Consider the following 24589-nt stretch of genomic DNA (forward strand, 5'->3'; position numbering starts at 1 on the left):
CTCCTCGGGCTTTCTTCCACCGCCTCCTATCTTTTCCCAATCCCGCGCCCCGCCCCCGGTCACGTCGCGGCACGTCTCTTCCTCCCCCGGGACTCAGGGCCGCGCACGCTCCCTCCCGCCGACCCCCATCGCCTCCTCTATTTAACCCCTCCCCGGCCGGAGCGAAGCTGGCGGCGGCCGTGGCGGCGGCTGGGGCTCCGGGGACGAGCGCACGCCCCGGCCCGGGCTCCCGCCGTGGGGGGAGGGGGCGCCAACGGCTCCCGAGCTCCCGGCGAGCGGACGGACAATGACTTGCTATCGAGGCTTCCTGCTGTGCAGCTGCCGTTGCGTGGCGGGGAGCCGGGCGGCCCCAACGGCGCGGCGGTGTCCGTTGGGGGGAGTTCCGGCGGAGAGCGCGGGGCCCGGGCTCGGCGGCGTTGGAGGCGGAGGCCGGCGGCACCTGGGGCACGGGCGGCACGGCCAAGCCCGCGAGCTGGAGGGCGGCAGCGGCTGCCCTGCCGGCGGGTTCCGCCCGGCCCGGGTCGTGGTCGTGGCCAAGACCACCCGCTACGAGTTCGAGCAGCAGCGGTACCGCTACGCGGAGCTGTCGGAGGAGGACCTGAAGCAGCTGGTGAGCCCCCCGGGCCGCCCCCACCCCCGCCGGGACTGACTGCGCGCGGGGGACGGGAGAGCCCGAGCGGCCTCGGCCCCGGAGCCCCCCGGCCCCCGGGCCGCTCTTCGTGCTCAGGCGCGCTGCCTCCCCCGGGCGAGCCTGGTGTGTGTACTGGAGAGAGGCTCGTGTGCGTGCGTGTGTGTGTCTGTGTCTGTGTCTGTCTGTCTGAGTGTTGGAGAGGCGACTCGTCCGGCCTTCCGCAGCCTGCAGCTCCCTCGGAGCTCCTCTCCATCCCGATGTTGGCACCTGCTGCCCTCCCGCGGTCCGTGGGTCGGGTGGCAGTCTTTCCGAGAGTCCTTGCGGACTGTCCCGTGTCGCTGGAGGGCAGCGAGCCGGCGAGGAGCTCGGCTAGTGCGCCCAAATTCAAGCCCCAGGGACCGAGACCGGACTTGGGGGCAGGGATAGCTTGGGTAGCTAGGGTTCTGCTCGAGCCTGGTGAAATTTGGCCCCCGTGGCGTTCCTGGCGGCCCTGCGGGTGTCGATTTGGGGCAGCAGACACACCCCCTTCCGCTGGGGAGTCCTCCAGGCCTGCTAGCGGCCTGGGTGGGTCCATTTTAACGCTGGAATGGGCAGGTTCATGCCCTGCGGGCTCTGTCAGTGCCTTTAAGGCACTTGGCATCCTAGGGTTTTTGGCATTGTAAAAGAAGAAAAGATACATTTTGAATATTTCCTTAACATTTTCAAAAGGATAGGGCTAAAGTGCAGAAAAATTAAAAGAATTGTGAGGTCTTCCAATACAGGAAAAAAATGTAGATGCATCACGAAATTGTAAACATTGAAACTAAACTCTTAAATCAGTGCTGAGAGATGGAGCTTATCCTTTCCAATTCCCACAACTCTCCTCTAGATGAAGGAGCTTTTCCAAGTCCTCTCCTCTCCCCTACTGATAGTGTCTTCCCTCTGAGAGTATTTCCCATTTACTCTGTATGTATCTTGTATGTACCAGATGGCTTGGAGGTTATCTCGATCATGAGAATCTTATTTCCTGGAGGGCAGGGATACTGTTTTTGCCTTTCTTTGTGTCCCCTTCACTCAGCCCTGTGCGTGACGCGTGTTAAGCACTTAAAAAAGTTTGCTGACTGAGGTGTACTGGGATGTTAAGCACAGTAACTAAAGCTGCTCCTCGATTGTCCTCTGTCGTTGTTGAATGACACACCACTAACTGTGTAGCTGTGAGTGTCTTGACTTTTGGGGGCTCTTTCTATGAAGTGTTATTTTCATAGAAACATTTTTACAATTAGTCACCTTTTTTTAGTATTAAGCAAAGTATGTATTTTATCAGTTAATTAGAAACACTGGAAATAAAATGCTTACTCTTTGACTCAGTTGTTTTTGTTGCCAACTTGGATGAGAATTTTGTTTGGATAGCACCTAAATGTTTGCTTCATTACTCAGCTTATGTAGCTTTCCGTATTTGCATGCTTTTATTGTCACTTTTAGTTAGTGCTGTATGTCCGTAAGGCACCATGTCTTAGGAGAAATATAATGAAGGGAATAATGTTTCAATAGTTAGTATTTTCCTCAAATACTGAAGATTTAAATGCACATTTTCTCTTCCTCATCACTTAAAGAAAGTAGTTGGTAGAAAATGTGAAGAGTAAATGCCACGACGGAATTGGATGAGTTTCTGTATTTGTCTTGAAGAAAGCAGAGAGACCCTAAAAAAGTGATATTGGATCTCAAGGTCAGATTTAGAGCTGGCACAGTTCTCAGAGGGGAACTAGTTCAACTCTCTCAGTTTCTAGAGAAGCAAGCTAAGGTCCAGTGAGGTTAAATGATTTGCCCAAGGTCACATATGTGACAAATGTGAGGATTTCAGCCTTGTCCCTCTGAGTCCAAATCCTGTGTATTTCCACTGCACCTGAGATTTTGTTTTTGGACAAGGGAGAGTGTACATGTGAAATTTCTTCCCAAATTGTTAAACTCCCTTTTTGTTGAAGTTGTTTCGTGTTGTATTCCCTGCTGAATGATCCAAAGAAATTGTTAACTCTACTTTTTTTTTTTTTGTACTTTAAAGGTCATATGCGTATTTTTAGTTGTCTGAATGAGAATCACCTGAACCTCTAACACAACTTTGAAAACGTTGAGAAACATTCTTTAAAAATATGATTACCTACTAGGTACTTTTCAGGAGAGATTAAAGAAATGAGAGAATTGAAGAAGCTTCTTTAATAGGCAAAGTTTTATGTTTAAAAGAACTGTAAGTAAAGATTCCTGACCTACAAAATAAATCATATAACTCTTAGGTAGTACCCCTTTTGGTTGTTCATATTAAACTACCAGCTTTTTGTACCAGTTCTCAGTGTCTCTCTTGTTTAGTGTAAGATAAGGTTAGTAGTACAATTCAACTGGATAGGAATGATTCTTTGGCTGGAGATCAGGAATAGGCAAAGTATGTGTGTTGAATGAGAAGAAAAATCAGATTATAGTGCTATAGAAGAAAATTTACTGGCAGATTAGGGTAAAGGCATAGGGAAATCAACAGAATTGGAGTGACTCCCAGCTGTAGGTTGTTCTCTATCTTTTGTAGGTGAAGGGAATGACCAACTAATTGTTGGCTTAATTCTGTTGCTGCTGCTGTGGGTAGAGAGCTTCAGTAGCTCACAAAAAGGTCTAATATAATTTAAAAAATAATAATAGATGTCATCTCCTAGTTGTTCCCATTGGATCATTTCTAAAAATATGAATTTGGAGAGGGAAAGTATAAGAAGGCCATTACATGCTGAAATCCCTTCCATGGTTTTTTGTGTTTACTATAGGTGTTACTTTCCTAGAGAGAGGGGTGGTTTTCTGTAGTCTATGGTGTTTTTTTTTTTCCTTGTGGTCACTAGGGTTACCCGTTTATTTTTTGTGCTGATGAACTACCCACTTTTCCACCTGGATTCTTTGAGGTTTAATTCAGAGCTTTCCTGAAAAGCTCCCCTACTCTGCTGTCTTTGAAATATAAACCTTTTTTAAAAGGCACTCTAAGGATTTTTATTCTTAGGAACTGCATGGAAATAAAATAAGAGGGTTAAAATAAACAAAGTTAATTAACAGATTTCTTAATCTACTAGTTATAGATAAGCATGAGCTAGTCTTTTTCATTTCTGTCAAAAGACTTTAGAAGAAGATATTGATTGGAGATAGAATTAGATACTTTACTACTTGTATGACCTAATTGTATGACTGAGCAAGGTGCATAATCTCTTAGTCTGCTTTTCATTTTGTGAAATGGGGACAGTATTCTTTTACCTACCTTAAAATTATTGTGAGGAAAATGTTTTGTTAACAAAGTACTGTGTAAATGTGAGGTTATTATTCTCTCTTCTACATTCACTTTTCTCCTTCCTTTTAGTTATATATAGATTAGCCCTCCCCTCTCTCTCTCTTTTTTTTTTTTTTTTTATCACTGTGAACATGATTTTCCCTAGATTTCTTAGGCCTCTTGAAATGGGGGAGTATGCCAATTTAGATTGTAGAAATCTAATTTTATGAATTTGACTTTGTCATACAACGAAGTTGCCTTGTTGTAATGTCTTTTTTTTCAGATCATTAGTAACTTGCTTGTGTTGGGAATGTAAGACGTTTATGTAAAAGATGCAATCTGGCCTAATGAAATCATCATTATAATTTGTTTATTGAAGAGTAGTTGATCAGGGAAGTTCTCTTCATCAGTTTGAGTTTAATTACCAGTGATTCTCAAAGTGTGGTTTGTGGACCTTTGGGGTCCCTAAGATCATTTCAGAGGGTCCTCGAGGTGAAGACTTTTCTCATAATAATACTAAGATATTATTTGACTATTGAAATACTCTTCCTTTTTCCAACTACACATTTTTGTGAAGCTTGAGATTTTCTTCATATACTTCAACCAAAAGAACTTCTCAACAAATTGAATGTAGAGTCAGATATGAGACTCCAGCTGCCTTCTATTAAGCCACACATTAAAGAGATTGGCAAAAGTATGTAAAATAGTCTCTTTCTTTTTGTAAACTTTTTTATTTTGGAAAATTTGTTTTTATTTGATATTTGCGTTTAACTAATGACTTATTTTTTGTTATTTTAAAATACTTTTAAAATTATCAGTTTTAATTTCTAATACGATAAATACTGATAGATATATTTTACATAAAAAAAAGCTCTTTGGAATTCTCAAAGTATTTTAAGAGTCTGAAGAGGTCCTCAAAAATTTAAGAGTGTAAAGGATCCTGGGACCAAATTTGAGAACCACTGATTTCGACTTTTGGTTATTTCTCTTTCTTCTTATTAAGTATATATGCCCAGTGGTACCTTGTTGAAACAAATGCCACCATAAGATTAGATCTCAGCCATTGGGGCATTGCTGGGACGAACTGAGTAGTTTGGAGTACCTCTTGGGCTACCATTCTGGAGGATTAACTACTGTCAGAATAGTCATTCCTTGTGCTGGCCTATAAGAGAAAGCCTGCAGAGAATATAGCTGATGAGAGAGGGAGATTTCTTTCTACCTGCCCTCACATATCCTATACATGGTAGAGGTATATTTGTGATTGTTCCAAAAGATAGTGTCGAAGGATAATATTGTAATGAAAGAAGAGAGGGTGGTTTCTTGGGTAGTGCCCTCTTTGAGAGATTCATCAAGACTGAGGGTTTGTAATGAGAATCCTTGGGGAGAGGAATGGATGATCCATGACGTTTCTCTCCACCCTTCCTTCAGCCCCCACCTCCCCAACAAAACCACCTTATAACTGGAGAAGTAAGAGATTAAAAGTATATCATGGGGTAGCTGCTTGAGAGTCCCATGAGTGATTCAGACAGAGGTCCAGTGGTAGGAGGAATATTACTTATTTAGCAGCCCCCTAAGTGTGTTTGCTTTGGAGTGGGGTAGGAGGACAGAGGTGGCAGTGTAGTAGATTTTTAAACCACAGGATGGCACTATCAGTCTTAGGAGAAAGAGGAATTTCACCAGAATGTCCAGGTATTGTTCTGCTGGCCACTTGAAGGGTTTTTACTTTCTAAGATATCCAAACCATAGGGTGGTGGTCTAGTCAAACTCCAGGAATCTACTTGGGAGGAACAAGAATTGCATTATTTGATTATTAGCTAACTGGGAGTGCTTTTTGTATTTTCCTTATCTGTTTATGGGTTCTTGTGAGTCCTTTTTTGCCTACTGTATGACATGAAATAAAAGCTGCCCTTTATCTGATATTAATTGTTGTCCTGAATATTGATTGACACTGCAGCTGGGAACCCTGTTAACCAGATTTGTGGAACATTTGATTGGAACATTGGGAGATTGCTCAGGGTAAGTGAACCAAGGAGAATGTTGTTCTTTTGAGGCAGCCCTGTAGGTCAGACCTCGTCATTTATAGCCCTGGACCTATGGGTTACACACATGTAGATTGTTAGGATTATAGTTGTAATATAAGTAGGTCTTTTAACCAAGCTACTTGGCATTTAGAAACCATAAATGTACATATATTACCTATTTCCCATTTTCACGCCCTTCATATTAAATGGAATTTAAATTTTTGTGAAGCTGAAGAAAGTCTTATTTCAGAATTAGGATATTTGATCATGTGTTCCTAAAATGAGTATAGAGATGAAGTCATTTAGCAATTGTTACTAGTAGAGTGCTCCCATCATTAGACACGCTGATTATTGCCATTTCCTTGAGTAGTAAGCAAGCTTGTGTTCTGTGGACCCAGGCACTTTGTTGTCTTCGGTTCCTATTGCACAGAATGGATATATTGTGGCTCTGTTTCTGTAGTTTCTCACCCTATTGTATTATGTTATGCACTGAGTGTGTTTGTATTTAGCTTTCATATAGACCCAGCTAGCAGTAGGCAACATTCACTATCACTGTTGCATCTCTTATCAACATTCTTTCTAAATCCTGTGTATCTTCTTGCCTTCTGGACTGTTTAAGCTTTTGTTTTTAAATCTCCCAAAACTTTACAGTTAAATACTCACCAAGTGTTAGTTGATTTAAATTTAAGTAGTTGTCCCCTTCTACAGGCATGTATCTGCATTTTAATGGGTGATTTAAAAAAATTTAATGATTTTTTCCAATTACACATAAAAACAAATTTAACATTCTTTTCAAATTTTGCGTTCCAAATTCTTCCCTCCCTCCCCTTTTCTCTCATTGAGAGTAAGCAATTTGATATAGGTTATACAATATGCAGTCATGCAAAATGTCATTTCCATGTAATTCATGCTGTGAAGGAAAACACAGACAAAAAAAAACACACAGAGAGAAAGTATCTTTGATCTGCCTTCACACTCCATCAGTTCTTTCTTTGGAGATGGACAGCACCTGTTATAAATCCTACAGAATTTTTTTGGATCATTGTATTGCTGAGAATAGCTAAGTCATTCACAGTTGATCCTCATACGAAATTGTTTGAGAAACTTGCCATATTTTTTTATGGTAATAATTACCAACTATGTATTTCCTTCCATCCTGTTTTTCTCCTGTTTATCCTACTCCCTTTCTACTTTCACCCTGCCCATTCTCAAAAGTAGTTTGCTTCTTACTTTTACTTCTCCCAATCTTCCTTCTCTTCTATCAGCCAGCCCTTAATCCCTCCTCCTCCCTCTTATCCCCTTCCTCTCCTATTTTTCTGTAAGATAAAATAGATTTCCACATTAATGGGTCATTCTTTAATAGCTCATTACCAGTGTAATTTCTAGGATATAAAGGATTGACTGCTTAATGGAAATGATCAGTGTAGGGAAGATTGGTGATGAGATTTTGGAGCCCCTTAAATTATCTTATACAATTCAGGCCAACCCTGCTTCAACCTAGAAGACTTGCTTCCCTACTAAAAATGAAAGGAAAGTAGTTGGTAAATACCATATTTTTCTTTATTGGTAAGATGGAAAACTTTTTTTTTAGATGGAAAACTTTTGAGAAATGGTTTTGTGAACTATCTATATCTTTGTATTTGTTTCTCCTCTTTTGAATCCACCCAGCAAACCTAGCAGCCTTGGTGTCAATTAAGTGAGTTTCCCCCCCTCCCCCCACACTCCCAGAAAGCTCTCCAAAGGAAGGGGAAAACTGGACTCAGTTCCAGATGTTAGAATGAATAAATCTTCACCTAGAAACATCTTATTCACAGAAGTGATCTAACTTTCAGGTGATCCAAGGTCTCTTTAATGTGACTAGTCCCTCCCTTAGTGTGGAGCGCAGCCTCTTTTGGCTTCTCATTTTGTTCATTTCCTGACTTATCTCATGGGTTTGAGGCTTTCCTTTAGGACTTTTTACATTGTCTGAATACCATGGCAGCCAGGAATGATACCTGAATTCTAATAGGGAAGTACAGATTTAAGAATTTAAATTGATAAGTCTAAAAAACAAAATCATCAGGGAACATTACCCATCGCAGTGTGGAAAATAAAATATGAGTAGATATTTTTAGAATTTAGTATGTTGAGCCTGATCATTCTGGCTGAGTAACTTGCGACTTAGATTAAGCTAAATACTATGTTTAAAAGTCAATTAACTTTTTAGGTTACTAAAAAGTACCATTTACAGCATCGCTTAGTAATTTATTAATGAGCATCTAAGTATCTAACTTCTACTAAGGCAGTAGTTTAATCATCTACCACCTCTAGGATTATCATTACTTGCATAGTAACAAAGTAGATAACTTTTCTTCAAGAACAAAAGATAATTTGTTAAAACAACAGGTTTTAGAGTATTTTGGACAGGACTTCTGTGATAATGTCGTAAGTGTACCAAGTATGTTCAGTCACTTTTTTCTTTACTTGATCCTACAACTGCAAAAACGTGTAAACATGAAGTTCATGTCAGAAGCATTTGAAATTTTAGTTATTTTCGTCAAGTACTTCAGTTGTAAGTCTTCATACCCTTGAAAAAATGTATTTTCCCATTTTCTTAACTAATTGCTTTTGGGGTATTTTGCAATTCTATAAAGTTTGATTGTGTACGTTCAAGCCCAGGCAGATTAGAAGCCAGGAATAAGGTAATCTGGAGCAGTTATGATTGCTGTTAGGGAATGGAGATAGTTTTATATGTATGTACATGCACATACATGCATGCATATACATCTGTATACATATACATGTGTGTGCATATACACATACATGGTGTTCCCATAGATAAAAGTAAGAATTGATGGCTCTAGTCTGACAACAAAAAGGATTGCTAAGTAAATTTCAGCTTAAGTATATTTATTTATATTTATATGTTTATTATACATTATATATTTATTTAAATATAATGAACTCCATTTTCCGGATGAGGAAATAGAAGCTGAGATTTATTAGAGAAGTACAGTGTCATTTGCCCAGTGTTGCAGAATCTTTCCATTAATGCAGAGTTTAAAAATCAAAGTTAAACTGTATTTAGTATAAGCCCCATGAGGAGACAGAGAAGTATATCATAATCTTTTTAGAAGAACTCGAGTAAAAAATTGGTTATAAAGGTTTTGTTTTTTTTTAAAGTGCTTTGGTGCTTAAAGAGGTAATCTCTTACTAGTTATCTAGAACATTTTGTTCTGTGTCATACTTTGTTATTAAAGGGTTCCGGGCAACCAATTTTGATAGAGTAGTGGATAGCTAGATCTTACTCTTCGCCTGCATTAAACATTTGTTAACCATGCTATTCCTGGATCAGGTATTTCTTTCATGTTTTTGCATCTGTCATCCACTTTTTCTTCACAACAACCCGAGAAGTAGATCGGACAGATTTTTTCCCCCTCTCAGTTTATAGATACAGAAAATAAAGTGACTTTTTCAAAGACCTATGGTTCCTTAGTGACACATTCCCAAATTATTCCCTTAGTTATCATTAGCCTATTTCTTTCCTTATGTAGGTAGCAAGTACATTTTATCAAAAACCTAATGGGCAGATGGTGGGAACTCAGGTATATTCTCTTAAATTTGCTGATAGTTTATTTTCTGCATATTCTTGTATTTCCTGTTGTCTACATTCAGTATTCATTGCCCGAAATAGTACTCTGTTTAGTGATTTTTTTGTGTGATTTAATACTGATAATGAGGTGATTTAAAAAAACTTCATACTGGGAGAGCGTCAAGGGAGCATCATGATACAAAGAAATGTAGTCACTTTGTTATTTGTGCTAAGAAAGACAATCCTTGGATAATTTAAGATGGCAGTTTGCTGTCACCTGTGTTAATCATCTCCTTCAGTGTCTTTATTGTTGTTACTGCTTTGAAGAATCTTTATCCAGCATTTTATAAAGTACAATACCTTAATAAATGTTGATTATTTCCTTAAGGGTGAAAGTTCCAGTAAATCTAGGTCACATAGTTAATTCATAGTAACAGTTTGGCCATTACTATGTTGTCTCTGTTGAGATTTCTACCATTTGGAAATAATTTGGTAATCTTTCATTCTAGATGATCTCTTCATTTTTCTGTGTTAAATAAGTGGAAAAAGTGATCGGTCAGTCCCAAGATTCACCCTACATTTTGCTCCATGTTATTGATGACAGCAAAAAATTTCAGCATTGGAAAGAACTTTAGGAGTCATTAATAAGACCATTCTTGCTAATTGGTATTTGATCTGTATCTGGATACAGTCTCACCCAAAACTAAGCAACCTGGTGAGAAATTGTGATGCAATGCAAAGAGCACTCTATTTGGAGTCGAGACTCCAGTTTAAGTATTACTTCTTAAAATTACTAGTTGAATACTAACCTCGCTAAACTTCACTTTCTTTATCTGCAAAATAGGGATTCCTCCCAGGCTGTTGTAAGAATCTAATGAGATAATATATGTAAAGTGCCTTATAAAATTTAAAAGCACTTTATAAATGTCACTAGACCTGTTCATTATTCATTTTTATGACTCATCTGATGAGTCATGGCCTCTACTTGTAAAGAACACCAATTTCCCCCTGAAAAAGAACTGTCTTATTTGTAAGACAGTGTTAAAAATATCTAGTTCTGATGATTTTAAAAAGCTTATTGCTGTCAGATGATTGGAAAAAGTGACATTTTGCTATTAAACACATTGTGACAGGAATTTGAAAGCAGGAAGTCAGATTAGGGCATGTTTGAAAATTCAGCAGGTGATCATGGTATTAAGTGAAGAAATTAATAAAATGGAGTCTTTTACCATGATTAATGCATGGTAAAGATGTCTTTCATTCCTTAGGTTTTAGGGATAGCTGTAAATTTGAAACAAAATAATGCATTTGGCCTTACATGGTCTGCTGCTTACTACTTATGTAACTATGGTCAAGTCTTATAACTTCTCACTATCAATTTCCTCATGGAAAAAAATCAGGGGACTGAATGAGGTGATCTCTAAGGTCCATTTTAGGTATGAGTGTTATCCCATGTTTTAGTGTTACCAGTATTCTTTTAATCTATTCTAAGAACTAATACTTCATTTTATATCTTAAAATATTCCCGAAAATAGTGCTATACTATTAGTCTGAGTAATTATTAATTATTATATGTTATAAATATATAAACAATACCATCTGCTGTATGGTGCCTTATAACTTTAAAAGAGGTACATATATATTACCTCATTATTTAAAAAGTTTAAAAGAAGTCATACTGTTCCTAGATTAGTAGAAAATGGGTTAAAAGTTATTGAAATAAATATCTTTTATGTCTCATTTACTTGAGGTACACTAGTCATGTTTTGGTTTAAATTGTTCTAGGTTTAAAATTATTTTTGAGGCTTATCAAAGTAAGAGTGAGTGGATGAGAAATCACGAAGTGTAGCAAAGATGCTTAAATATTTCTTGAGAAATTTATCTTTGGCCTTCAGTTCGCCAGTTTTCATAAACTTTTCACAATATAATACTTACCAGTGACTTTTGGACTCTAAATGGCAACAGCAAAAGTAAAGGGGGTAAATAAGCAAGAAAACAGACAAACTACTTCTAGGATTTAGGTACCCATGTTTATCTTAGTTATGAGATTTTGTTGTTGCTTTGTTCGGTTATAGATATAAGTAAATGTCCACTTTGTATTAAAACTGAATTTTAATTTATTAAATTCAATTTTATGGGCAATTATAAATTCTACTCTTCCTGCCCCCCACCCCCAGATGAATTTGGCTTTATTGCAATGAATAAAAAGTTTTATATTTCACCTGGGTTTGTTTTAGATGTTTTTCTTCTAATACTGTAATGGATAATTTTTTCTATAGCTTGCACTAAAAGGATCTAGCTACAATGGACTACTTGAGCGACACCATATTCATACCAGAAATGTGGAGCATATTCTGGATAGTTTACGGTAAGACTTATGAAAAACTAGCATAACTTTTTGGCTCCTGGGCTTCCAAACTTTTGTGTATTAAACTGTCAGACCTAGGTCCCAGAGAAGTTAAGGGGCTTATCCAAGGTCACCCAGGTAGTAAGTTATAGAGGTAGAATTTGAACCCAAGTTCTCTGACTTTAAATTTAGTGTAGTATAGTATTCCTTTCACTGCTTAATGTTCACCCTAGTCCAGTCCTTTAAGGCTGGCAGCCAGAGGAGTTATAATATAGATGGCAGCTGGAAATTCAAAGACTAGATCTGTGAACTTTAAAAAAAAAAAAAAAGTTACATTAGTGCTACCATTTAAAAATATTAAAAAGGAATAACTCAAAATTTTTTTCATTTAAAAAAATCTGAAACTAAAAAAGAAGAAAATTCTTAAAAGTTTATGGTGATAAATAACCATTCTAATTGTACAGCACCCTAAGTAACTATTGGATATGAATGTAACTGGTGTAAAAAATCATAGAAAATTTAGGATTTAGTAACATGGCTAAATGAGGTTGCATGTTTGTTATTTGAAGCAGCAGCATAATAGCATTCCATACTGAAATTCAGAGACTGCTGATCAAGTTTTATGCTTCTTTCTTTCCTCCTCTAACTGTGTAAGCCTTTTGTTGATTTCCTCTTCCTTAATATGCCAGAGTGATCAGAAGTAAAATAAAATCAGACTGTTCAGTTGTGGCATTTTATAAATAAGAGTCTTTTTTGTTGTTATTGTTGTTGGTTAAAGGAAGTTGAACTAGTCCCCAAACCTTAGTTAATAGTTAAAAGATGACTTTTCAGCCTTGCTGTTTTGTGTTTTATTGTGGAAAATTTGAAGCAGTGAAGTACATAATAATTGTAGTGAGATTTTGTTCCTTACATTAAACTTTGTTGTACCTTTTAGGAATGAAGGAATTGAAGTTCGTTTAGTGAAGAGGAGAGAATATGATGAAGAGAGTGTTCGATGGGCAGATGCTGTTATAGCTGCAGGAGGTAATATTTTTACAGGACAGGTGGGGGATATAGAAACATTTATGTGCCAAAAGTATTTGAAAATACACCATAACCTTGCATAGTAGAGCTGTCAGGGTCATATGAAATTATGACTTCTTAACAATTTAAGAGCCAAAACATAGGTTCCTTGTAGAGAATTTTGCATTTTTATTGTATTATATTTTTTCAAAGAATGAAGTTATTTCACATAAAATGTGAGTCAAATGGTTTGTTGGAGTAATTAGGATTTTCATATGTCCACTTTTTCTTTTAAAAACAAAATTAGAGGGGGCGGAGCCAAGATGGCGGACTAGAAAGACGCACATACACATAGCTCCGAACCCACAACCCACAGAACGGCTACAGGGGAGAAACTCTAGGCGAATTCTGCACCCAGAGGCCACGGAATATTGGAGCGAGGGAGATTTCTGTTCCCAGAGGGACCTGCAAACCTCTCGCGGGGGGTCCTTCCTGCTGCGGACTGGGCGCCGGGACTGGGAGCTGAGGGCAGCCCTGCAGCGGCCGCGGCACCAAGAGGAAAAGATCCGAGCGGGCTTCAGGGACGGGATCTCCAGCTGCCACGCAGGTCCCTCCACCCACAGAGGGACCTGCAAACCTCTCGCAAAAGGTCCGACGCGCTGCAGACGCGGAGCCCAGCCCAGCCCAGACCTGCTGCGGCCACGGCACCAAGAGAAACAGCTCCGAGCAGGCTTCAGGGATGGGATCTCCAGCGGCCACACAAGTCCCTCCACCCACAGGTGACGGGGGTCGGTGAGAGAGTCTCTTTGGCAGGTCGAGAGGGGAGTGGGGTGCCCCCATGATTCGGCCCCCCCGGGAGGTAGAAGCTGAGAGGTGGCTGCAGACAGGGGCTCCCCAAGCAGGCGGGAGCCTGGATCCATTGTGGAAGGTCTGTGCATAAACCCCCTGAGGGAACTGAGCCTGAGAGGCGGCCCTGCCCCAACCTGACCACCTGAACTTAATTCTCACACTGAATAGCAGCCCTGCCCCCGCCAAAAGCCCTAAGGCTGGAAGCAGCATTTGAATCTCAGACCCCAAACACTGGCTGGGAGGACCAGGAGGCGAGGTGGGTGTGAGGAGAATATTCAGAGGTCAAGTCACTGGCTGGAAAAATGCCCAGAAAAGGGAAAAGAAATAAGACTATTGAAGGCTACTTTCTTGGAGAACAGACATTTCCTCCCTTCCTTTCTGATGAGGAAGAACGATGCTTGCCATCAGGCAAAGACACAGAAATCAAGGCTTCTGTGTCCCAGCCCACCCAATGGGCTCAGGCCATGGAAGAGCTCAAAAGGAATTTTGAAAATCAAGTTAGAGAGGTGGAGGAAAAACTGGGAAGAGAAATGAGAGAGATGAAAGAAAAGCATGAACAGCAGATCAGCTCCCTGCTAAAGGAGAACCAAAAAAATGTTGAAGAAATTAACACCTTGAAAACTAGCCTAACTCAATTGGCAAAAGAGGTTCAAAAAGCCAATGAGGAGAAGAATGCTTTCAAAAGCAGAATTAGCCAAATGGAAAAGGAGACTCAAAAGCTCACTGAAGAAAATAGTTCTTTCAGAACTAGAATGGCACAGATGGAGGCTAAGGACTTTGCGAGAAAGTATGATATCACAGAACAAAGAGAGAAGAATGGAAAAATGGAAGATAATGTGAAATATCTCATTGGAAAAACAACTGACCTGGAAAATAGATTCAGGAGAGACAATTTAAAAATTTTGGGACTACCTGAAAGCCATGATCAAAAGAAGAGCCTAGACATCATCTTCCATGAAATTATCAAGGAAAACTGCCCTGAGATTCTAGAACCAGAGGGCAAAATAAATATTCAAGGAATCCACAGAACACCGCAGGAAAGAGATCCAAAAAGAGAAACTCCTAGGAACATTGTGGTCAAATTCCAGAGATCCCAGGTCAAGGAGAAAATTATTGCAAGCAGCTAGAAAGAAACAATTCAAGTATTGTGGAAATACAATCAGGATAACACAAGATCTAGCAGCCTCTACATTAAGGGATCGAAGGGCATGGAATAGGATATTCCAGAAGTCAAAGGAACTAGGACTAAAACCAAGAATCACCTACCCAGCAAAACTGAGTATAATACTTGAGGGGAAAAAATGGTCTTTCAATGAAATAGAGGATTTTCAAATTTTCTTGATGAAAAGACCAGAGCTGAAAAGAAAGTTTGACTTTCAAACACAAGAATGAAGAGAAGCATGAAAAGGTGAACAGCAAAGAGAAGTCATAAGGGACTTACTAAAGTTGAACTGTTTACATTCCTACATGGAAAGACAATATTTGTAACTCTTGAAACATTTCAGGATCTGGGAACTGGGTGGGAGTACACACATACACACACACACACGCACACATACATAGAGACAGAGTGCACAGAGTGAATTGAAGAGGATGGGATCATATCTTAAAAAAAAAAATGAAATCAAGCAGTGAGAGAGAAATATATTGGGAGGAGAAAGGGAGAAATTGAATGGGGCAAATTATCTCTCATAAAAGAGGCAAGCAAAAGACTCATTAGTGAAGGGATAAAGAGGGGAGGTGAGAGAAAAACATAAAGTCTACTCTCATCACATTCCACTAAAGGAAAGAATAAAATGCACACTCATTTTGGTAGGAAAACCTATCTCACAATACAGGAAAGTGGGGGACAAGGGGACAAGCAGGGTCGGGGGGATGATAGAAGGGAGGGCATGGGGAGGAGAATGCAATTCGAGGTCGACACTCATGGGGAGGGATAGGATCAAAAGAGAATAGAAGTAATGGGGGACAGGATGGGATGGAAAGAAATATAGTTAGTCCTATACAACACAACTATTAGGAAGTCATTTGCAAAACTACACAGATTTGGCCTATATTGAATTGCTTGCCTTCCAAAGCGAAGGGATGGAGAGGGAGGGAGGTAAAGAAGTTGGAACTCAAAGTGTTAGGATCAACTGTAATGTTCTTACCACTAGGAAAGAAGAAATACAGGTAAAGGGGTAAAGAAAGCTATCTGGCCCTACAGGACAAAAGAGAAGACGGAGACAAGGGCAGAGAGGGAGGATAGAAGAGAGAGCAGATTGGTCACAGGGGCAATTAGAATGCTTGGGTTTGGGGGGGGAGGGGATAAAAGGGGAGAAAATTTTGTGAAAATGAATGTTAAAAATTAAATAAATTTTAAAAAAAATTAATTTGTAAAAATAATTTGCTTCCAAATTAATTTGGAAAAATTACACAACTCTCCACTTTCTCACCCCAGAAAGAACAGACAGAAAGCCACACACAACATCCAACTCTATTCCATTCATTACTTGGGCTGCCAAAGTTACCTTCTTAAAGCCCAGTTCTGATTGTGTCACCATCTTTCTCCCTCACATTCAGCGAACTTCAGTGGTTTTTCTCTTACCTCCATGCTCTCCTCTGGTTGGCTTTTATAGCTCTTTACAACCTGGTTCCTTCTTCCCTTTTCAGTCTTCTCACACTTTAGTCCCCTCCATGTACTCTGTGATCCAGTAACACTGGCCATCTTATTGTCCGTCACACAAGATAGTACCTTCAACTAAGTGGTGCAGAGGATAGAATGCTGTACCTGGAATTGGGAAGACCTGAGTTCAAATCTAGCCCCAGACATTTACCAGCTGTGTGACTGTGGGCAAATCAATTAACCTCTCTTTGTCTCAGTATCCCTGTCTGTAAAATGGAGATAATAATAGCACCTACCTCTTAGGGTTGTTGTGAGGATCAAATGAGAAACTTTAAAGTGCTGCGTAGATGTTGGCAATATTATTGTTGCTTTTATCCTGATCCTGTGCCTGTTCACTGGCTGTCCCTTATACCTGCTCTCTACCTCGTTAGCTCTGTCTCCTGGCTTCCTTCTTCATAGGCTTATGTTAGCAAAAAGGCCTTTCCAGTATCTGAGAGGATACTCCTCATCCCTTCTTCCTCCATTGCATAATGCCTTCTCTCTGAGATCACCTTCCACTTACACTGAACATATTTTGCGCGTTTTCTTTAGAATGTGGTCTTTGAGGGCAGGGACAGTGATTTTGCCTTCTTTTGTATCCCCAGTTCTTAGTATGGTGCTTGCTATGTAGCAGTAAGTGCTTAATAAATGACTGATTGATAGTTGAGTTGGTTATTGATCATTGTGAATATTAATGCAGCACATTGTTATTGCTAATTATAGTATATTTCCTCACTAAGTGATGAACAGGTAAGGTTTTGTAATGAATGAATGGGCGTAAGATGGAAGATAAAGAGATAAAACAGGTAGGGGAGGAGTGGGTGAGGGATGACAAAAGAGAAAATAGTACCTGACTTTTGGTATCAACAACTGGTTTTAACACAAATGGGTAATAGATAATTTTGCCTTCCCATGTTTCCTAGGTGATGGCACAATGCTACTGGCTGCCAGTAAGGTTTTGGACAGGTTTAAACCAGTTATTGGAGTAAACACTGATCCAGAACGGTAAGGAAAATGTAGGAAAATAAATTCCTTTTTAAAAATGAATGAAAGTTGTTAGATAAGAAAATTCTGTTAATTCATGCTAATTCACACACGTTATCCCCTTTGATCATTCTCATATATCAGGAGTTAAGTCTTTTACTCCCTGCTCCAAGCTAGCATGTTGGTAATTTGGGTTGGGAGAAGTAGTTTTTGGAAGCCTAACACTATTCTTGGTTTTTAAGCTGCTGTGTGAAATGGAGCTGGGATCCAAAATCGTTTGGATTTTCTGTTACCTGTGAGTAGGGACTCTTGCACAGAGAGTTGGGCATTCCCTTTAGTATAATTCCTTTCATTCAGCTGGTTCAGAGTAATGTCTCATTCATAGGAGAAAGGTGTAGTTCTAGCTGGGTTGGGTGGTGGAGACTTCCTCAGTGAGGGAAGATCTAGTTTCCACAGTAGGAATTGTTTTTTGCCAAGTTAGTTTGGAGGGTGAGAGCCTATCTACATCAGTAATTACTTCAGAGAGTAGTTTTTGAGTTAGCTGAGTATTAGAGAATCCTGTTGTGATGAATTTGTGGATTCCTTTCTTTTTGGCAAGAAGCTTTTTTAACCCAGATAGAGAAAACAGTGTCATGACCTCAACCAAGCTAGTCATGTTACCTTTGTTTAGGTATACCATAACCCAATTTCTTTGGAAATCTGATTTGCCTATTCAGCAGGTAATTTGAGTGCTTACTCTTATATCTGTAGGGGTAGTTTAGATTTCTGTACACATTTACAACATTAAGTGATTCTTGAAGTAATTTTTAAATGGTATTTTTTTCCCCACTATTTATGACAATTTTTTTCTCAATCAGTTATCACTAATTTGTGCAAACTCATGAGATATCTGGAAATGGTGTAGCATAGCCATGATGATGTCCCTTTTTATCTGGTTTTGCACATGGAGTGATTCAGAAGGGCTCATAAGAGGTTATGATTCTGTCTCCTTGCCTACTGGCACAAAAGTAGCTAAACTTTTGTCTGTTCTCTGAAGTGACTTGTTATACTTGGTCTCTCTTAGAAACAGGTTGTGGTATCTCATAATCTTTTAAAACCAAGCTACATTTCTTCCTGCTACAATTTTATTCTATTTCTGAATACTCAGTTGACTCATTTGGGTGTTTATAAGTCACATGACAGCAAAATAGACTCAGTAGAATGGGGTGAAGAATAGAGAAAAATTCAGGCTGGAGCTCAGAACTCTTCATCATTCATTTCAGTGAAGACAAATGACCAAGCACCAAAGATGTTTATAGATGCGTCTGTATGTTCTGAATATTGCAGGAATAATATCAAATTTGGAAAGCACTTCATGCAAAGTACTATGTGTAAAACTAGTCCAGTGTTTTTTAGATAAATGTTGGAATTGAGCTGTTATTATGGTTGTTGCTTAATTACTTATTTAACAAAAGCCTCATTGATTATTGCCCTTAATGAAAGGATGCCTGACCCTTGAACTGAGGAACAAATATAAAACCTGTGAAATTCAAACATCATTTGATTCCTTTTTGCTCTTGCACATAACTGATTTATGTAACCAAATTCAGACATGGGTTGTCTGACACAGGTCAATCAAGTCTGATTGATCTAACAGTTCATTCAGCTTAATACTCCTTTTCTTCTTTATCTTACTTTTTTCCTGTTCCTTGCCTAAGTACAGAGCCACAAGTCCCATCTTGCTAGAAGGTTCTGCAGAAGCCTTCCTAACTGACTGCTTTCCCCATTGACTGTAGGGCTGTGGTAGGGAGCAGGAGTAGAAGCAAGCTAGAAGCTACATTGTTCTGACTGAGGAGTAGAGTCCTGGAAATTTCCAGTCCAGAGAAGGGCCATAACCTTTGGCTACGTGGCCACATAAACTAGTGATGAGCCTATAGTTATATTGCTGTTGTCCTGGAGCAGGACTGAGAAACAATGGAGGCTGTGGCTTGCAGCTTTGTACGAGGCCTGGGATTGTGGAAATGGGATGATTTGACAGCTCTGTTGTTCTGACCACAGAGCAGAGTCCAGATTTGGCCCAGAAGTTGAGGCTTGGATCCTGTAGTTGAGTAAGCAGGGCAGGGAGCCAAGGGTGGGGGTGAGCCTGCTGTTCTGTTGCTCTGAAACTGCAGAGTCTTCTGACTAGCTCACTGAGCCTAGGACCAGCAGCTGTCTATTTATGTTCCATTCAGAATGGGAATCCTGCAGAGCTCAGAATGGAGGGCAGTGATGAAACTATGCCTTAGACTGTTTAGGAGAGTGCTAAGAGTTTGTAATTCATTGGCATGAGTCACTCCTGAGATCCTTGAAGAAGACAGCACTAAATCTTAGGAGAAAGTAGAAATGCCTCATATAACATAGATCAGGAAGAAACAAGGCCCTAGTATTCCCAAAAGTACATAGAGCCTGGCTCTACAAAGTCTTAATTCTGGAAGTAAGATTGGAAGAAAGAGTAACAAAAAAAATCACTGATGAAAAAGAACTATTAAGGAGCCAGGGATATGCAGTGCACAAACCTAGGAGCAACAATGATGAAGTATGTTACCTACCTCTTGGCGCACATTGCTTAAGATGCAGAATTAGACATAATGCTTTTTTGACATAATAGGTGTGAAGATTTGTTTAGATAACATCTTTGCTGAAGGTTTTTTTGTTTTATTTTGTTTTTTCAGTTTTTAAAGAAGGTAGGAGAGTGGGTTTTTCCCCTCCCCCTCAAATAAAACCAGACCAGAAAATTCACAAGAAATAGTAGACAAGCAGGTCAGCTTTGAAAGCTAGCTACATGTTGAATTTATTGTATGCACTAAAAGAAAGCAAACTGTTATGTAGATTTGCTGTTTTATTTACAATCCTCTTTCTGTTCCACAATGCATATGGAATTTAAACAATTTTATAGTTAAGTTCAGATTTTAAAAAGTTATTACAAGTTCTTGAGCTTTGAGAATGTTTGTGACGTAGTTGAAATAGTTTTGAATGCTTCCCTTTTAGTGCAAAAAAAGGAGTATATAATCTGGCAAAGAAAAAAATAGAGAAAAATAACAGCAGAGGGGCAAGAGTATAAGTAATTTAGCAAATATCACAAAAAATAGCAATTTGTGTTCAGCATTATAGTTTTAGAACTTGAAAGGATGTTAGAATCAGATGTATTCTGGCCTGGGCTATTGAAATTATCTGCTTGATTGTTTTCCTTGGCTCACATTTCTCTCCACTGACCTTTCAAATTGGTCTTCCAAAAATACAGTTCTGATCATATTCCCTCCTCCCCATTCAATAAATTCCAGGGACTCCCTCCTACCTCCAGGATCAAATATAAAGATCCTCTGGCTTTTAAAACCCTTCCTAATCTGACCCTTTCTTACCTTTCTCTCACTTTTTACACAACTCTTTGTACTGACACTGACCTCCTTGCTGTTCCTAAACTGTGACTTCACTTTTCGACTGAACATTTTCAGTATTTCCCAAGACTAGAACTCTCTCTCCTCATCTTTGTCTTCTCTAATTATAATTTCCCTGGCTTCCTCTACCTCAGCTAAAATCACACCTTCTGCAAGAAGTCTTTCCCAAGCCTAGTGAATCTCAGTACCTTCCTGCTGAGGCTCTCCCTCACCTTCATTTTATCCTGACTCTGTCTTGTTTATACATAGTTGTTTGCATGTTGTCTCTACTATTAAACCCTTAGACTAATTTCTGCCTTTCTTTGTATCTCCAGCACTTTTTAAAATGCTTGGCACATTAATAGGCATTTAATAAATGCTAGTTGACTGACTGGAGCGAAATAATTCTGAGGTTTAGAGCTAGATGGAATCTCAGAGGTCATCTGGTCCAATTTCCGTCCTTTGTAGAAGTGACACTTACAGCCAGAGAAGCTAAATCACAGGGAGTAAGTGACAGAGCTAGTGCTGGCTTTGTGAGTCATATTTCGTATTGTTAAACTGAGAAAAATTGGTTGTATAGAGAACTTTCAAAGAAAGAAAGTTGTCTTCGTAGGGTTTAGTATAGAGCCAGAAGTGAACTGTGGGGAAGCCTAGGTAGGACTGAATGGGTAACCAGTATCTTATGTTCTCTTTATTGGGAACAGAAAAGTGGATTTGCTTTTTGTTTTTTATGTATAATTCCTTTAAAGACTTTTTGATTATATCTCATTTTCAGACTTAATCTAAATTTTTTTGGGAGCTTCTAATAGGACCTTTCTCATTAGCATGATTCATTATCTGAAAATTTTCTTAATTATTTAGAAAGAAGAGGTTGCTCATAACATATGTAACCCTAGAAAGTGTATAATAGAGGGTAGTTTTCTGTTTACCCTAATTACATTCCATCTCGAATGGTAGGAAAAATTTTTAATTCTGTTATGCTTTTGTTTTCTTCATAGGGCTTACCTTTGGCCACAGCAACAACTATAGTCAAGAGTTAACTTTTTAGAGGTTCCAATTTTGTCAGGATTATTCCTCAGCTCTTATGCTTCTGTTACTAAAAATTCTCTTGTTACATATTAATACCACTGTTATGCTAATTCGTATTTAACTACCCTTTACAGAATTTTCATGTTGAAGAGATGATGTATTCCAATATTGGGAGTTCTGAGCTATAGTAGGGTTAGAGCCAAATGAAAATCCACACTAAGTCCAGGACTAGTATAGTGAGACCCTGAAAGTGAAGGGCCATGAGATGAATTAAGTAAATCCAAACAGTCCAGGTTGAAGATTGAGCAAGTCACAATGTCTGTGCCAATTAGTAATGAAGTCAGGCCTCTCCAAGGCCATTGCACTTCTGTTCTGAGTGAAATAGAAAGACCCAATCTCAAAAACAAAAGTATTCTTAGTTTTGGTCTTTCATCAATTTTAAAGAACTTACAGATAAGATCTAACATGAATTCTTTAAGGGTATATAGCCTTTTAATAATTTCACCTTCAATTTTAATTTGATGTAGACATTAAATAATACTATATATCATGTGCCATATAGTAAATATTACTATGCTATTGTTTTATACCTTGTGTTGAGTATAGATTTTAATTTTAAGTTGGTTTGCTATTGTTTTATAGTGGAAAGTAAGAGTTTATTTTACAAGGTAAAATATAATTTAATATAAACATGTTAAAGTGCCTAATTCTTGATGTTAGTACTCTTATAGATGAAAGATCTCTCTTCTTTCTCTTCCCCAACCTTATTAAATCTATAAAACAAAGGTCTGAGGGTCATTTATGTCTGCCTGTGCGATATACACACTCCTTTCCAGAAGCACTACAGAAGCTTTATCGTGGTGAGTTCAGGTAGGATTATCTTGTGTTTTTTTTACATTTATAAAAACATATTGAGATAAAATTTTTTAAGTATGTCTTTTAAGACTACTGAGCATGAACTGGGTAACTTGATATAATATTAATTATACTACATTTTCAAATTAATCATCATAAAAGGTACCTGATTAACTGAGTCACCATAGGAAAGTGGGTGCAATTCTCTCAACCCTACTTAGGAATAATTAAAATTATGGCCATGACAGATACTTGATATGTGATTTTAATGTAGCTGCTTGTAATATTTTCCCTGCATTTAAAGAGGTTGATTCTTTAATGCACTTTACTACATGTTTGTAGTAGTTTAGTAGGTCATATAGTTGAAATTATTGACCCGAATTGGGTTTTTCATTGTTCCGTGGTTTCGTTTTCTTTTGCTTCAGTTTGCCCTAATCAATAAGAGTAGTTGAGTTTTTGAGTTTTTGGTTTTTTGGTTTGTTTTTTTTTTTTTAATTCTAATTCTGGTGCTACTCTTCAGGTCCTATCTTGGCTTTTCAGATACTTCCCTTCCACTCTCCTAAGTAGTGGTAGTAATGACAATAGGTTACACTTAAAAGGTACTAGGTAGCCAGATATGTCAAGAAGGCGGCCTAAATTTATTTGAAGGTGACCAGGTTAGTCTTGCAACTTAAATTTTTCTAGGATAGTTATTATACTCTGAGGAAACTATTCCCTGTAGTATTCATAAAGCCACACTAACTCTAATGTGACTATTTGTATTAGTTTAATTACTGCTCAGGTATGTCAGATAATATTCTCGTCCCTCCAAAGAGTTTGAGTACCTTTCTGAAATAATTTATATCTAAGAAGAATGCCTCTTAGAATGATCTGTCTCATTAAATTTTATGTGAGTGCACGTACTTTTTGTGTCACTTCTTGAAATTGACATTAAAGAATTGAGAAATGAAAGCTTGAAGGAGGTTTGATTAAGTAGAAATTTCGTTTAAATTACTATTTAAATTTAAATGCACAATATTGTTATCTCAGTTAGAATTGGAGTTCAGGAAAACATTGCCTAGTTACGTTAATGAGATATAACAGTAGATTTTTGAACAGACTTCCTAGATCTTTCCTTAACAAATCCATTTAAGATTTTCAGAGAGAAACAAAGATTTAATTTTGCTTTTAAGAGACACCCTGCCTTAAAAAGGCCATCTCTTGACTTTCTTCAGTTCGTTTTTTCAGGTATAAATAATTTATTCATAAAATGATTGGTTTGTATATTGGATGTAATTGTTTCGATATGTAATATTTATTGTACTCATGTATGCTACTCTGAAATCTTTTTTTTCTCCTTCTTCAAGGTGGCTACGGAGGCAGCGAATCAGGTTATACCTTGAAGGAACTGGAATCAATCCAATTCCTGTAGATCTCCATGAACAGCAGCTGAGTTTGGATCAACACAGCAAGGCCCTCAATAGTACAAGAATCCATGATCAGAGTAGGTTAATGTAGTTAGGGATGTTTTCAATATTACATTCCATTTAAGGTTACATTGGCTGTTGTTTTCAATTTTGAGATTATATCAACTATTTTTTATATTTGTCTGTTCTGAGGTACTTTATAATTTATTGCTTAAATAAAGTACTTAAAACTATTAAGAGAACATTCCATGGAATAATCAGGAATCTTTAGTTATGAATGATTTTGGGGGTTAAATATAGATTTTTTCCTTCATTTATGATTACTTTTCTTTCCCATTAACATAGATTATTAAGAATCGGGTGTATCAGAAAATGTGGACTTTGGACATTTTTTTTTTTTTTTAGCAGATGCTAGACATAGATTTATCATCTACTTATCATAGAAGCTACCTTCACATATATTTCCTTCCAACCTTGTCATTTCATTGCACCATATACTTATTTTTGGCTTTTACAATTGTCAGCTCCTTCACCCCAACCTACTTTTTTCTGTAACCCATCTTTCAAGATTTCTATTGGAGTCCCTGCTA

The 24589-nt window shown here is 38.4% G+C and overlaps 1 protein-coding gene across 5 annotated transcripts in view; it reads left to right on the top strand.

The window, feature by feature from the left end:
• The first annotated feature begins 161 nt into the window (after positions 1 to 161).
• The window catches only part of NADK2 (NAD kinase 2, mitochondrial), a 57813-nt gene continuing 33385 nt past the window's right edge, over positions 162 to 24589 (top strand). For 3 of the 5 annotated variants that reach the window (XM_072605805.1, XM_072605806.1, XM_072605807.1), the window contains exons 1-6: positions 162 to 610; positions 11771 to 11859; positions 12773 to 12861; positions 17257 to 17338; positions 22525 to 22608; positions 23940 to 24076. In XM_072605805.1, the coding sequence (XP_072461906.1) occupies positions 287 to 610; positions 11771 to 11859; positions 12773 to 12861; positions 17257 to 17338; positions 22525 to 22608; positions 23940 to 24076 (805 nt within the window). In that variant the 5' untranslated portion in view covers positions 162 to 286. Of the gene's footprint in view, positions 611 to 4783; positions 5916 to 11770; positions 11860 to 12772; positions 12862 to 17256; positions 17339 to 22524; positions 22609 to 23939; positions 24077 to 24589 lie in introns of those variants that run through there. The other 2 variants (XM_072605808.1, XM_072605809.1) reach the window with 2 other exon arrangements.

The sequence above is a fragment of the Notamacropus eugenii genome, chromosome 4 (genome assembly GCF_028372415.1).
Source record: "Notamacropus eugenii isolate mMacEug1 chromosome 4, mMacEug1.pri_v2, whole genome shotgun sequence".
In the NCBI taxonomy this organism is placed as follows: domain Eukaryota; kingdom Metazoa; phylum Chordata; class Mammalia; order Diprotodontia; family Macropodidae; genus Notamacropus; species Notamacropus eugenii.